Source organism: Tachysurus fulvidraco, chromosome 12, assembly GCF_022655615.1.
Source record: "Tachysurus fulvidraco isolate hzauxx_2018 chromosome 12, HZAU_PFXX_2.0, whole genome shotgun sequence".
Lineage (NCBI taxonomy): Eukaryota > Metazoa > Chordata > Actinopteri > Siluriformes > Bagridae > Tachysurus > Tachysurus fulvidraco.
The window spans coordinates 25,188,485-25,203,325 of NC_062529.1; the positions used below are offsets into that span (position 1 = coordinate 25,188,485).

Sequence of the window (14,841 nt, forward strand, 5' to 3'; positions counted from 1 at the left end):
GACGTCTTAGTGTATTATCAACAGTAACCTTGGAAACGGTTGTCCCAGCTTTTTTCAGGTCATTGACCAGCTCCTCCCGTGTAGTTCTGGGCTGATTTCTCACCTTTCTTAGGATCATTGAGACCTGACGAGGTGAGATCTTGCATGGAGCCCCAGTCCGAGGGAGAGTGAAAGTCATGTTTAGCTTCTTACATTTTCTAATGATTGCTCCAACAGTGGACCAAGCTGCTTGGCAATTTCCCCGTAGCCCTTTCCAGCCTTGTGGAGGTGTACAATTTTGTCTCTAGTGTCTTTGGACAGCTCTTTGGTCTTGGCCATGTTAGTAGTTGGATTCTTACTGATTGTATGGGGTGGACAGGTGTCTTTATGCAGCTAACAACCTCAAACAGGTTCATCTAATTTAGGATAATAAATGGAGTGGAGGTGGATATTTTAAAGGCAGACTAACAGGTCTTTGAGGGTCAGAATTCTAGCTGATAGACAGGTGTTCAAATACTTATTTGCAGTTGTATCATACAAATAAATAGTTAAAAAAAATCATATATTGTGATTTCTGGATTTTTTTTTTTTTAGATTATGTGTCTCACAGTGGACATGCACCCACGATGACAATTTCGGACCCCTCCATGATTTCCAAGTGGGAGAACTTGCAAAATAGCAGGTTGTTCAAATACTTATTTTCCTCACTGTAGAACGTTGTGTGCGTGGCTAAACCCAATTTAACGTCATCATACACGTGAAAAATCTTTGGTTGTCTTTTTTTTTCATGATAATATTTACAAAACAAAAATAGTCCTATATGTCACTGAACGCCTCTTTAAGTAAATAACAGACCACAGCTTTAACCCAGAGACCTGCCTCTCATGTTGACATCCAGAGGATTGAGTCCAGCTGCCTGCACTTTGATGATCACCTCGTTTGGATAGTGTAGAACAGGAAAAGCAGCGTTTGTGGTGAATCTCAGCACACTGTTGTCTCCGTACTGATCAATGACCCAAGCTTGCATTACTGACTGAAGCCTGTGTGAAGAAGTGCTGAGTGTCCGAACACCTCCTGTGTGTTTGTTCAGACTAACACACACACCACACACCAGCTTTCTGAACACCTGCATGTTTAACGTGTATTACACACTGACACACAACTACACACACTAACACAAACCTACACACCAACACACACCCTGAGACACACTTACACACACTGAGCTAGCAACAACACATTAGCCACAAACTGTAACCTGTCGTATAAAGTGCCTTAACATCGCTTACGTCCTACACTAAACAAATTCAAACGCGTCTTGTTTATACTTCTATACTTTAAAGTAAACGTAGGGGTGAAAAAAACAACGAATAAATTACAGGAACATAAACAAAACCGTGCTAATCATCGCCTCAAAGTCAAACAACATACTGGACATGACCTATGACCGCTCTCTGTCCTTGTAGCCAATCAGCAAACGACTGACGCGTGATGCTTTCTGGGAAATGTAGTTAAAAAGGAAAACGATCACTACAAACACCAAACTACGGAATTAAATTAAAATAACAAAGCTTCAAGGTTCCATTTCTAACCCAGGCTTGTAAAAACAAACCACACTTTATACACAGGGAATTTTTTTTTATTCTGATATACGAAATTTGAAAGAAATATAGACTTATCTCGACCAATCAGAGAACAGATGTCCGTGACGTCACACAGGTCGAAACCAAGATGTCAGCCTACATTATTGAACGTGAGAAATCCGAGTAACGAAGGACTTCTGCAATTATGCTGAGTTTATCTATAAAAGAGGTGATTTAATTCGATTAATGTAATATTTAGGATATGTTTACGACGAGACTTTAAAAATATGGTATAAATTTATTGAGGTTTGTTAGAAAAAATGAAGATAAACTCAATAAATAGGTTTAAATCATGTATTTATTCGCCTGTGATGATGATTAAGCTCATATTTTGGTGTTTGATTATTTAATTCACTGTACAGAGCAATGTAAGGGGTTCTGTAATCTATTATCCGACATGTAATGTAGTAAAATGGTGTATTTTGTGTTGTAGATAATAAAGTAGAGTGTAAAGGACATCAGAGAGTGATGGTAATTATAAAGAGATGATGTGATGTTTGTCAGGTGTCTGCGGCTCTGAGGGAAGGAAAGCTGTCAGCAACGGAACTGTGCAGAAAATGTCTGCAGCGCATAAAGAAGACACGTCACCTGAACGCCTACATCAGTGTTACAGAGGAAGTGGCAATGAAACAGGCACAGGAAGCAGATGGAAGGCTCCTCAGTGGTGTGTGTGTGTGTGTGTGTGTGTGTGTGTGTGTGTGTGTGTGTGTGTGTGTGTGTGTGTGTGTGTGTGTGTGTGTGTGAGAGAGAGAGAAAGAGAGGAATAAAAGCTGACAATAATCGTTCGTTCATTTACGCAGCTTCATGAGCTTGATCCTAGAAGCTTATCAAAGTAGTAGCAGGTGTGAGGCAGGAACACACACCAGATGGGTAACCAATCCATCAAGCGTTCGAAGGACAACACACACAAACAGGGATGTGGTAGCCTAGTGCTTAAGGTGTTGGGCTACCAATCGGAAGCTTGTGAGTTCGATTCCTATGTCCACCAGTCTGCCACTGCCGGGCCCCTGAGCAAGGCCCTTAACCCTCAATTGCTCAGTTGTATAAAATGAGATAAAAATGTAAGTCGCTCTGGATATAAGGGCGTCTGCTAAATGCTGTAAATGTAAACACACACTTACACTTAGAGTTAGGGGTCAACTTTACAAGTCACCATGCATGACATGGGAGAAAGCAGAGAACCAGGAGAAACCCCACATGCAGATGTAAGACAGTAACCGGAGCTTGTGACTGAACAGAGAAACTCTTTATAATAACTAGAACGGTACATTTCCTGAAGAAAATATGAATGGTGCTTGCACGTGGCAGGTTCCCCTCATCGTGCTGAGTGTTTTGATATATGACATGTCAATGTTGTGCTAACTTTTTGATTTCGCTTATTTTGGGGGCGGGGCTACACGTGACATCACGTGACCAAAATAATAATAATAATAATCATCAAAATCAGATATTTTTTTATGCTTGTCTTAAAAGCTCAACGGTGAGACCCGAGTTCTTAAAACATCATTTTTTTATTGTTAATGAATCGTTTAAATCTTCTCTATCAGGCAAACCTCTTGGTCCACTAGACGGGATTCCTTTCTCCGTGAAAGATAACTTCTGCACAGAGAACGTAGAGACCACATGTGCCTCCCGCATGCTGCGAGGTAAGCAGACGAAATAAGCAGAATAAAGGGAAATAAATGTTTCTGTGCTAACAGAATAACACTCTGTGTGTTTGTAGGTTATTTTCCTCCCTTTAATGCTACAGTGGTGCAGAAGTTGCTGGATCAGGGAGCTGTGCTCATGGGGAAGACCAACATGGACGAGTTTGCTATGGGGTAACAACACCATCATGACATTAACGTACAGTATCGTATCAGGACTGGATTCCGTTTACTGCGGTCTCCTGCCTCTCACACCTTCGTGTACCCCCCTCTCTCCATCTCCCTCTCTCTCACCCTCTCTCTCTCTCTCTTTCTTCCACACTCTCTCACAGCTCGGGCAGCACTGACGGAGCGTTCGGTCCGGTCAGAAACCCCTGGAGTTACGCTGCACCGTACCGGACACTCCGCCCCGGAACAGATCCGGACTCTGATTGGTTGATTACAGGTGGGAGTTCAGGAGGAAGTGCAGCCGCTGTGGCGTCTCTGAGCAGCTTCCTGTAAGTCCATCAAACAATTAACTGCTCATATCGCAAACACTCAAGCAGAAAACCACACACTTATTACACTACGTAAGCAAAAGTATGTGCACCCCTGAGGGACACAAACTCTTCCAGCAGGAATAAAGCTCCTGAGCTCCATGAAGACACAATGGGTGTCTCCCAAATCACCTACTGCACAAATAGTCTTGAATGGAACTTAACACTGTTTTACAAACTGATTAATTAACAGATGACATCAACCACATGTGACATGACGGCTCTAGCTTTAGTATTCGCTGAATCTCATGACCGTCTTTTAAATTAGCTCAATGTGTAAGATGTCTCGTCTACTGGAGTTGGAGAACTGAACACTTGAACCAGATCTCTCTCTCGCTCTCTCTCTCTCTCTCTCTCTCTCTCTCTCTGTGTGTGTGTGTGTGTGTGTGTGTGTGTGTGTGTGTGTGTGTGTCTCTCTCTCTCTCTGTGTGTGTGTGTGTGTGTGTGTGTGTGTGTGTGTGTCTCTCTCTCTCTGTGTGTGTGTGTGTGTCTCTCTCTCTCTCTGTCTGTTTGTGTGTGTGTGTGTCTCTCTCTCTCTCTCTCTGTGTGTCTCTCTCTCTCTGTGTGTGTGTCTCTCTCTGTCTCTCTGTCTCTCTCTCTGTGTCTCTCTCTGTGTCTCTCTCTCTCTCTCTGTGTGTGTCTCTCTCTCTGACTCTCTCTCTGTCTCTCTCTCTCTCTCTCTCTCTCTCTCTCTCTGTGTCTCTCTCTGTGTCTCTCTCTGTGTGTGTCTCTCTCTCTCTGTCTCTCTCTCTCTCTCTGTCTCTCTGTGTCTCTTTCTGTCTCTCTCTCTGTCTGTCTCTCTCTCTCTCTCTCTCTCTCTCTCTCTCTCTCTCTCTCTCTCTATCTCTCTCTCTCTCTCTCTGTCTCTGTCTCTGTCTCTCTGTGTCAGAGCACTGGGTTCAGATACAGGTGGTTCCACTCGTAACCCCGGTTCTCTGTGTGGCGTCGTGGCTTTGAAACCCAGCTACGGTCTGCTCTCTCGTCACGGTCTCATTCCCCTCGTTAACTCCATGGACGTCCCGGGCATCATGAGCAGGAGCGTCGACGACGCCGCCATCGCGCTCGGTACCAAGTGTTTATTTTACACTGTAATAATTAACTGCACAAAAACTCCAAAAAATATTATAATTAATATAATATAATTGTATAGACTGTGTAATAATACTATAACACTTAATTAAGTATTCAGATTATTCTAAACAACTGTCTTTTTTTTTATTTTGGTAAATAATTTTATTAATAATTATGAATATTTATTTGCGATTATTTCTTTAAAATTTCTTTTAAAAAAAATGTCTTTAAAAAAAAAACAAACTGAGAAATATCTTGGGTATTAAAAAGGATAAAGAAATTTACTATGAAATGTTCAGGAAATACAAACTGTTGAAATATTATTTATATTTAATTCATACACATTTTTTTGAAGTTGATGTTGAGCATGTCTGACCTGTGTTATGTCTGACCTGTGTTATGTCTGACCTGTGTTATGTCTGACCTGTGTTATGTCTGATCTGTGTTATGTCTGACCTGTGTTATGTCTGATCTGTGTTATGTCTGACCTGTGTTATGTCTGACCTGTGTTATGTCTGATCTGTGTTATGTCTGATCTGTGTTATGTCTGACCTGTGTTATGTCTGATCTGTGTTATGTCTGACCTGTGTTATGTCTGATCTGTGTTATGTCTGACCTGTGTTATGTCTGACCTGTGTTATGTCTGATCTGTGTTATGTCTGATCTGTGTTATGTCTGATCTGTGTTATGTCTGAGCTGTGTTATGTCTGACGTGCGTTATGTCTGATCTGTGTTATGTCTGATCTCTGTTATGTCTGATCTCTGTTATGTCTGATCTGTGTTATGTCTGATCTGTGTTATGTCTGGTCTGTGTTATGTCTGGTCTGTGTTATGTCTGGTCTGTGTTATGTCTGGTCTGTGTTATGTCTGATCTGTGTTATGTCTGAGCTGTGTTATGTCTGACCTGTGTTATGTCTGACCTGTGTTATGTCTGATCTCTGTTATGTCTGATCTCTGTTATGTCTGACCTGTGTTATGTCTGATCTCTGTTATGTCTGATCTGTGTTATGTCTGAGCTGTGTTATGTCTGAGCTGTGTTATGTCTGAGCTGTGTTATGTCTGAGCTGTGTTATGTCTGACGTGCGTTATGTCTGATCTGTGTTATGTCTGATCTCTGTTATGTCTGATCTCTGTTATGTCTGATCTGTGTTATGTCTGATCTGTGTTATGTCTGGTCTGTGTTATGTCTGGTCTGTGTTATGTCTGGTCTGTGTTATGTCTGATCTGTGTTATGTCTGAGCTGTGTTATGTCTGATCTCTGTTATGTCTGACGTGCGTTATGTCTGGTCTTTGTTATGTCTGACGTGCGTTATGTCTGACCTGTGTTATGTCTGATCTGTGTTATGTCTGATCTCTGTTATGTCTGATCTGTGTTATGTCTGAGCTGTGTTATGTCTGAGCTGTGTTATGTCTGAGCTGTGTTATGTCTGGTCTGTGTTATGTCTGATCTGTGTTTATATGAACAGATGTTCTTCAGGGTCGTGATGTAAAAGACTCCACTACAGTCCAGGCCCCGGATTCTCCTGCTCCGCTCCCTCGGGAGTTTGATGTCCGAGATATTTGCGTCGGCGTGCCGAAGGTAACCGTTACATCAGACGCATTAGATCCTGACCGTTCTCACCTACACTGTCTCAGAAAGAGCAGTAAACAGAATAAAGAATAAACAGCTTAGATTTCTACAGGTTGTGTGTTATGTCTTAATTTATACCACAGTTCTGAATTCCAGACTCTGATTGGTCAGGATTATATTAACTTGCCTGTTTCTATAGGAACAGCTCATTCACAGGGATTTTTCCTAGAAGTGAGAATCTTCACACATACTTTAAAGAAGCAGTGTGTAATGTTTGTTAATTAGAGTGTAATGACCGGACACTCACAATGCAATGGTATTGCTAGATTTTTCATTTCAGTTTATGTTAGACACTTTCTGGCCCAGAAATGAGCATCGGTTCTTTAAGATAACTCAGAAAGTTTGAACAGGAGGCACACTGCTCCTTTAAGCTGTGTGTGTGTTGCAGGAGTACCATGCTCCGGGTCTGTCAGCTGACACGCTGTCACAGTGGACCCGAGTGGTGGCTATGTTTGAGCGATCTGGGGCACAGGTGCGTGAGGTGTCGCTCCCTCACACTCAGTACTCCATCGTGTGTTACCATGTGCTCTGCTGCTGTGAGGTGGCATCAAACATGGCGCGTTTCGACGGCCTGCAATACGGTGAGATTAAAAATGATTAAAGTGTCAGAGGGAGGGAGGGAGAGAGAGAGAGAGAGATGTGTATAAGAGAGATGTGTGTAATGTGTTGTGTAATGTGTGTTGTGTTCCAGGTCACCGCAGTGCCGTGGAGAGCTCGACTGAAGAGCTGTACGCTACCACGCGACACGAGGGCTTCAACAACGTCGTGAGGCGCAGAGTCCTCTCAGGAAACTACTTCCTGCTGAAACGGTGAGAGACTTCCTGTTGTATTCTTTGTGCTGTCTTTTTTTATACTTCACAGGAAAACGACAACCGCTAAATTTAGACCGTTAACTTTAAAAGGAACTCCGATCCAGTCCAACGTAACGGTTTAGATCTTAGAACTCTGATGCATTACATTATATAATTTAATAGTTTAAACTTTCCTAACAATCTGGAGTTCAATTCAATTAAGTTCCATTTATTTCTATAGCGCTTTTAACAATGTCTCATTGTCTCAAAGCAGCTTTACAGAAGCATGGAAACAGGAGAGAGAGAGAAAAAATATATATATAATAAGAATAAAATTAAATAAGTGAAATATATACAATTAAAGTTTAAAATTAATTTAAAAAGATTAACTTAAAATTTAGGGGGGACACGGTGGCTTAGTGGTTAGCACGTTCGCCTCACACCTCCAGGGTTGGGGGTTCGATTCCCGCCTCGACCTTGTGTTTGTGGAGTTTGCATGTTCTCCCCGTGCCTCGGGGGTTTCCTCCGGGTACTCCGGTTTCCTCCCCCGGTCCAAAGACATGCATGGTAGGTTGATTGGCATCTCTGGAAAATTGTCTGTAGTGTGTGTGAGTGTGTGAATGAGAGTGTGTGTGTGCCCTGTGATGGGTTGGCACTCCATCCAGGGTGTATCCTGCCTCGATGCCCGATGACGCCTGAGATAGGCACAGACTCCCCGTGACCCGAGAAGTTCGGATAAGCGGTAGAAGATGAATGAATGAATGAATGAATGAATGAACTTAAACATTTATGATACTACATATCTATCCCTGTCCCTTATTAACAAGCCAGAGGTGATGGCGGCAAAGGAAAAACTTGGAGTTCTAACCTCAGTCATTTTAACGTCTGGTATGTTTAGGAACTACGAGCGCTACTTTGTGAAGGCTCAGCAGATCAGGCGTCTGATCACGGAGGATTTCCAGCGCGTGTTCTCCTCGGGCGTGGACGTCCTCCTCACTCCCACTACGCTGAGCGACGCGGCAGCGTACTCGGACTTCATCCAGGAAGACAATCGGACACGAAGCGCACAGGATGACATCTTCACCCAGCCGGCCAACTTAGCAGGTGGGACATGGTCACATGATCATCTTGACCAATCACATGCTAGACATTCTCTATTAATTCTAGATAGTGTTCTATATGATGTCTAATTACACAATCACTTCATCTTCTGCCTCCTAAACAAGAGATTAGCTCTTAATGGTGTTGCCATAGTTACAGTTTGTGCGAGGTGAGGATCCCATATCAGCATCTCTACATTCAAAAGTAGCCAGCAACAGGTGATGCTTAGGCTAATGCTAGCTCTACAACCTTCAGTGCCGTAGAAGATTCTCCCTCCACACACAAACACACATACGGCTAGGTTAAAGGGGGGTCTCCGATGTTTGAGAAATGCTTTAGAAAACTGAGTCGGGCCGACAAACAGAACAAAAATCAAAACAAACGTGTAGCCAATGAGCAGAAAGGGGCGTGTCTTGTCGATATGGGCGGAGAGAGTGTTCAGTGCGCGTGTGTGACATTAGCAGAAAGAGGTTTTAACATCGACATGGAGGATAAAAACAAAGAAAGAAAGAGAAGAAAGACTTACGATAAGGACAAGAAGTAGGACGTGTTAATATAGGATCAGCTTTCCAGCGCTGGAGAGAACTGAAGGAGCAGGAAGTCGGCCACATATTCACAGGTTGGAGTTTCCCGAGTCAATAACTCCTGAGCTAAACGCTGTTACTACACAAATAACACCTCTTTTCTATCGTAGTAATGTAGAGAGGCAGCTACAACCGCGTTTTGTGTAGTAACAGCGTTTAGCTCAGGAGTTATCGACTCGGGGAAACTCCGACCTGTGAATATGTGGCCGACTTTACTTAAGACGCCGAGGCACTTTTTTCCTTCTCGATAGGTGAGTAACGTTGGTTTTGCTTTGTTACACAGAACTAATATATGCCTTTGTCCTTTACATGATTATGCTTGTGTGTCATTTTTGCTTGTTTGTTTATCTACAATCGTATTGTTCTTCCCTTCAGCTATGATAAAGACACGTTTCTTTCTGTTAGTCGCCCGGGTTACGTACGTATATGTGGGCGGAGCTATCGATACAGGGGTGGGACCCGTTTGGGTTAGGGGCGTGTTTGTTTTGGTGATGTCAAATGTCAACGTTGGCTTTCAAACATCGGAGACCGCACCTTTAAGGCTAGTTCTGGAATAAGAGAAGCACTAATTATTTCCATTACCTCCTCATAACTGAACACACAAAGATCCTTTGTTGTTAGTAAAACACACCTGATTATGAATTGAGTAATTTCTCACCCAGAACCCAGCCGTGTCGTGATTAAACATCATAATTAGACGTTAGATTAAAATGTTCTGAGATTAATGACAGTTGCAGAAAATTATCGGAAATAATAATCGCTCCCTGAAATAGCATAAACCAGAAGTGTGTGTGTTCCATGATAAGGCAACCCACTGTTGACTTCTTTTTACTCTGAAAGGTGCTTATAAATAAGTGTATAAATTGTTTATATAAGTTCACTTATTTTAATCCCACTGGGTGGCAGTAGAGCGGTGGTTGAGTAGAATAACGGACGAGCTAAAATCCTGTGGGACTTCAGGTTCCAGACTGATGAAACGGCTGCTTGCTAAGTGATGGTTGACAAGGAGCAGAAGATGGTGGTTGTGATACACATGGAAACCCCAGCTGAGGGTAACATCTGGAAGAAGGAGCGTAAGAAGGCTGGGAAGAATCTGGAGGAACCTGAAGGAACAACCGGTCCAGATGTGGAAGTGGAAGTCTTAAGTGATCCTAATGCTGATTGGAGCAGTAGGTGGTGTGAACCCCTAGGAGTGGCTCCAGCAGATTCCTGGTACAACATCTGAGGTCTCTGTTCAGAAGAATGTAGTCCTATGAACAGCAGAAATGGTTAGAAACCAGTCTCTGGTAAAGGAGCGAAGCTTGAGTAAGACAACATCCCATATCGAGATGAGATAGAGACTACCCTCTGAATATATGTAATATAATCTAAGCATTGAAAAACGAGTGTTCATTTTCTCTACGGGACACCCTACTATTGGAGGTTTACCCTAATGATGGACCTCCTCTGCCCTCTATCTTCAAAACCCACCAAGGTATCTTACCGAGTACATTGGATATCGGATGTGCAGAGAGAAACTTGACACGGATCTTCTCTTAGCCGCTCTCCTGTCTAAACTCTCTTAAGTGACTTTTACTAACACAAGTAAAAGCCGACAACGTCTGTACAAGATCCTTCTAACCTTCTAACATCTTTTCTTCACTACTCCACCCGCCAGACCCTCTGTCCTCCCAGACCGACTTTGAAGACCTTAAATAATTTTTCTAATCTAGCAACATCAGAGATCCTGCAATCCTACCACCTGCAATCCCTTTCACAGTGCTCCATACCATCTTACAAGGCCTCCTCCCTTTAATCAAAAGTCGTGGCCTAATGGTTAGAGAGTTTGACTCCTAACCCTAAGGTTGTGGGTTCGAGTCTCGGGCCGGCAATACCACGACTGAGGTGCCCTTGAGCAAGGCACCGGACCCTTCCAACTGCTCCATGGGCGCCTTAGCATAAATGGTGTGTGTTCACGGTGTGTGTGTTCACTGCTGTGTGTGCACTTTGGATGGGTTAAATGCAGAGAACGAATTCTGAGTACGGGTCACCGTACTTAGCCGTACGTCACGTCACTTCACTTCGTCACTACAGGTAATCACTGCCCTCGTCAATCGCTTTATTACACCTGGTCCTGTACCAACTGCATTCAAGAGAGCAAGGGTTATTCCCATTACCATCTCTGAGATATCAGCAACCTACTAAAGACCTGTATCGTTCCTTTCAATCAGCTTGCTCTCCGTCCCTCACCGAACAACCTCCAAGATCCTAATCAGCACATTCCACAGAAACTGCCCCTTTTTTTTGCCGTCACTGAGATGCTGCATGCTGATGGATCTGCCAAAAAAGTCACGAGTCCTCCTCATCCTTCTCGTCAGCAGACTCCTTTTCATCAGGGCTTGACATGGACAACCTCAAGACTCTCTTGTCCCGTCTTTGAGTTTTGTAATTTTGCGGTCTGGAAGGTCAGTCATATCAGGTAACACGTGAGGGATCCATTCCACTGGTGTCCCACAATGGTTAGTACTTTGCCCTCTGCTGTCCTATCCCTCAAGAGGTCCTATCCACACCACAGCTATGCAGATGACACTCAACTCTTTCTCTCCTTCATACCTCCAGACACTACTGTATCTACCTAGATCCCAACATGTCTGACAGACATCTTTTCATGGATGACAGCTAAACTTTAATTCATCGAGATCCTGCGGTCTCCCTTGGCAGTTCTTAGAATCTACTCTTTCAGTTAGTGCAAGCAACCGCTGTCCTCATCTCACGCTGCTAATCTCATACTGATTTCTTCTCTACGACATCACAAGGCCTCGTCCATCTCTATCCACACAGGTCGGTCCCATGAGGTGCTTGTTCATTTCCTTGTCATTTTCAGACTGGACTTCTGTAACCTGCTGTATCCTGGTAGGTCTGCCTCTGGGCAGCATTCCACATCTGTAGTTGATCCAGAATGATCCAAGTACTCTGTCTTCTCACTGGGGTTCTATATCTGCTGCAGCAGATTTAACACACAGATGCTTGCCTACAAAGCCAAAACCAGACCATCACCAGCCAACAGTAAAGCGCTTAACACATGTCACCGTGCACCATGTGCAATCTGATCTTCTACAGCAACATCTGCAGAACTGGTTTCACCATATCTCAGGATACAAGTCGTGGAAGTCGTGGCCTAATAGTTAGAGAATTTGACTCCTAACCCTAAGGTTGTGGGCCACGACTGAGGTGCCCTTGAGCAAGGCACTGAACCCCCCCAAACTGCTTCCTGGGCGCCGCAGCATAAATGGCTGCCCACTGCTCCGGGTGTGTGTTCACGGTGTGTGTGTGTGTTCACTGCTGTGTGTGTGTGTGTGTGTGTGCACTTTGGATGGGTTAAATGCAGAGAACTAATTCTGAGTCTGGGTCAACGTACTTAGCCGTACGTCACGTCACAAGGAAGACCTGCATCGGGACTCTTCTCTGTTCTGGCACTTTGTGGTAGAATAAACTTCCTCTAGAGTGAGACGCTGAAATGTTCAAATGCCTAAAGCCCTACTGTACCTCTTCCTCAAATTAACGATCTTGTTTATAAACATTGCTGTCTGAGGGCCTTTTGTGCTATAGTTCCTCCCCAACAGAACATTTAGACCGATTGTGTTATTACTCCATGACCAAGTGAACCGGTATGGAGATGTATTTACAGTATTGACCTACAGAAGTGCTTTCAAGTTGCTCTAGATAACGTATGCCAAATTCCATCAAAAGATAAAAATAAACGAGTGACTAGCATGCTAGCTCTAACATAACAATCGGTCTTTTGATCAGTGTTCCAACACAACGCACACACACAACTCTGTTATCTGATCAGGAAGAGAGTGATTTTTTCCCCCGGAAGGAGCCGTCCGGTCGGACGGTCCATCGAGCTCGGTGACATGACGCTTGACATCATCCATGGCATTTGCATGTATGGCAGATGCTATCACTCTTAAAGGAAACCTTTATACATTAAACCAAGATTTGTTTTTAACGTTTGTCGAAAGTGTCTCCAGGACCAGAGGTGAAGCTTTAACAATCTGTGATAGAAGTAGGAGGGTGAGGGGAAGGGTGTGAACAGGAACTTTAAATCTTTAACATGAACTGTAACTATAAACAGGGGATGTGGTAGCCTAGTGGTTAGGGTGTTGGTCTACAAATCAGAAGGTTGTAAGTTCATATCCTAGATTCACCAGGCTGCCACTGTTGGGCCCCTGAGCAAGGCCCTCAATCCTCAATTGCTCGGTTGTATAAAATGGGATGAAAATGTAAGTCGCTTTGGATAAGGAAGTCTGCTAAATGCTGTAAACATAGAAAGTACATCGAGTGACCGAGTTTTCCTGCAAATAATATAAAAGTAATAAAATAAATAAATGTTCAAATAAGGAAATGATTTTATTTAGCTTTAAATCTCTGTTTCACTCTTATCGTCACTCTGGTTTGAATAGTCTATGTCTGTCTGGTCCAGGTCTCCCCGCCGTCACTGTCCCGACGTCCCTCTCCAGTCGAGGACTTCCTATCGGCCTGCAGCTGATTGGTCAGCACCTCCAGGACAGGAAACTGCTGGCGGTGGCTCACTGGATGGAGCAGCAGCTCGATTTTCCCCTCATCCGGTTTCACGATAAAGACGTCGCACGGGAGACAAAATCGGAGTGGAACATAGAGCGAGAACGCACGTCAGGGGCGTGAACGACGGTGTCCTCTCGTACGAATGCGTCGTAGAGAAAACGTCACGACTTTATGGCTTTTTCTTCAACGTTCTGGGACGGGTCTGGAAGAGTCACACGCTTTCTCTTCACGCCTGTGAGAGATTTAAGCCACTTTATCATCAGCTGGATTCTGAAGGAAAGGGGTTTAATAAGAAGAAGCTGATGTTGCTTTGGTCTGTTTCTGGTCTGAGGTAAAGCCGTAACTCTAAGTTTTATGATGTCATCAGAAGGGAGTGATGAGGGAACGACTGTCTATAGCTGAACGATATATGGAACGATTTCCACAACATTAAAGGCAACTGTAAACAGATAAAAAAAACTACCGTGTCATTTTTTATTAAATAAAGTAAGACGGTGTCAAGAAACTGCCGCAAGTTTATTATTATTATTATTATTCATCGATTTCTATTTTAATGATTTTTTTTTTCATGCTGTATTTTAATCAGTGCAAATTTCTTGGAGATTATTGGAAACACAGTGAAATACCGATGATGAAAGCTGAGGAAACTGAAGCTCAGCGATTCAGTGAAGAAGAAATCCGATCTGATATAAGACATTCAGACAGAGGTGAAGACTCAGAGTACAGAGGAAGAGAAGACGACCCTCGTTCCTGTCCTTCGAGTGCGACTGTTTTCGCTTCAATAAATATCGTATAGTCCAGTGGTCCCCAACCCCCGGACCAAATGTTACCGGGCCGCCCAAGGAACATTACATTATTTCCATTTTATTTACTGTGGTGTATTTCTCTCGGGTTGGTGCGATGTTCCATGGACGAGAGGTTAACCGGGAGCTGAGAGACGTCACAAATTTAACCCACAAATTAGCAAAAATGAGCACGAAACAGACGTCGTTAGAAAGTTAGAAACTCTGCCGGTGTTCTGGATTAAAGTCATGGCGGAATACCCTGAGATTGTCACCACAGCACTTACATCCCTATCGCCATTTCCAACATGCTATCTGTGTGAAGCGGGGATTTCTGCAGTGACGGCAACCGAAACAAAACAACGGAATAAACTGGACATAAGCGACACACTTCGGGTGTCATTGTCTCCTATTACCCCAGATGGAACCGTCTCGTTGTAAAGAAACAAGCTCAGGGTTCTCATTGATTTAACATTGTAGTGAGTTTAAAAGGCATGTTTAAATACAATTAC

General features: G+C 43.4%; 2 protein-coding genes across 2 annotated transcripts in view; one reads left to right on the forward strand and one right to left on the reverse strand.

Annotated features, from left to right (window-relative positions):
- The window catches only part of rtn4ip1 (reticulon 4 interacting protein 1), a 17,327-nt gene extending 15,873 nt beyond the window's left edge, over positions 1-1,454 (reverse strand). Inside the window, exon 1 of the mRNA XM_027144098.2 lies at positions 859-1,454. Within this exon, the coding sequence (XP_026999899.1) occupies positions 859-1,111 (253 nt within the window). The 5' untranslated portion in view covers positions 1,112-1,454. The remainder of the gene's footprint in view (positions 1-858) is intronic.
- A 180-nt stretch (positions 1,455-1,634) lies between these two features.
- Positions 1,635-14,052, forward strand: qrsl1 (glutaminyl-tRNA amidotransferase subunit QRSL1). Its single transcript, XM_027144095.2, has 11 exons — positions 1,635-1,791; positions 2,127-2,286; positions 3,170-3,268; positions 3,346-3,442; positions 3,601-3,765; positions 4,694-4,869; positions 6,342-6,454; positions 6,894-7,086; positions 7,197-7,314; positions 8,195-8,400; positions 13,447-14,052. The coding sequence occupies exons 1-11, from the start codon at positions 1,768-1,770 to the stop codon at positions 13,665-13,667; spliced, it is 1,572 nt and encodes a 523-aa protein (XP_026999896.1). The 5' UTR covers positions 1,635-1,767; the 3' UTR covers positions 13,668-14,052.
- The last annotated feature ends 789 nt before the right edge of the window (positions 14,053-14,841 follow it).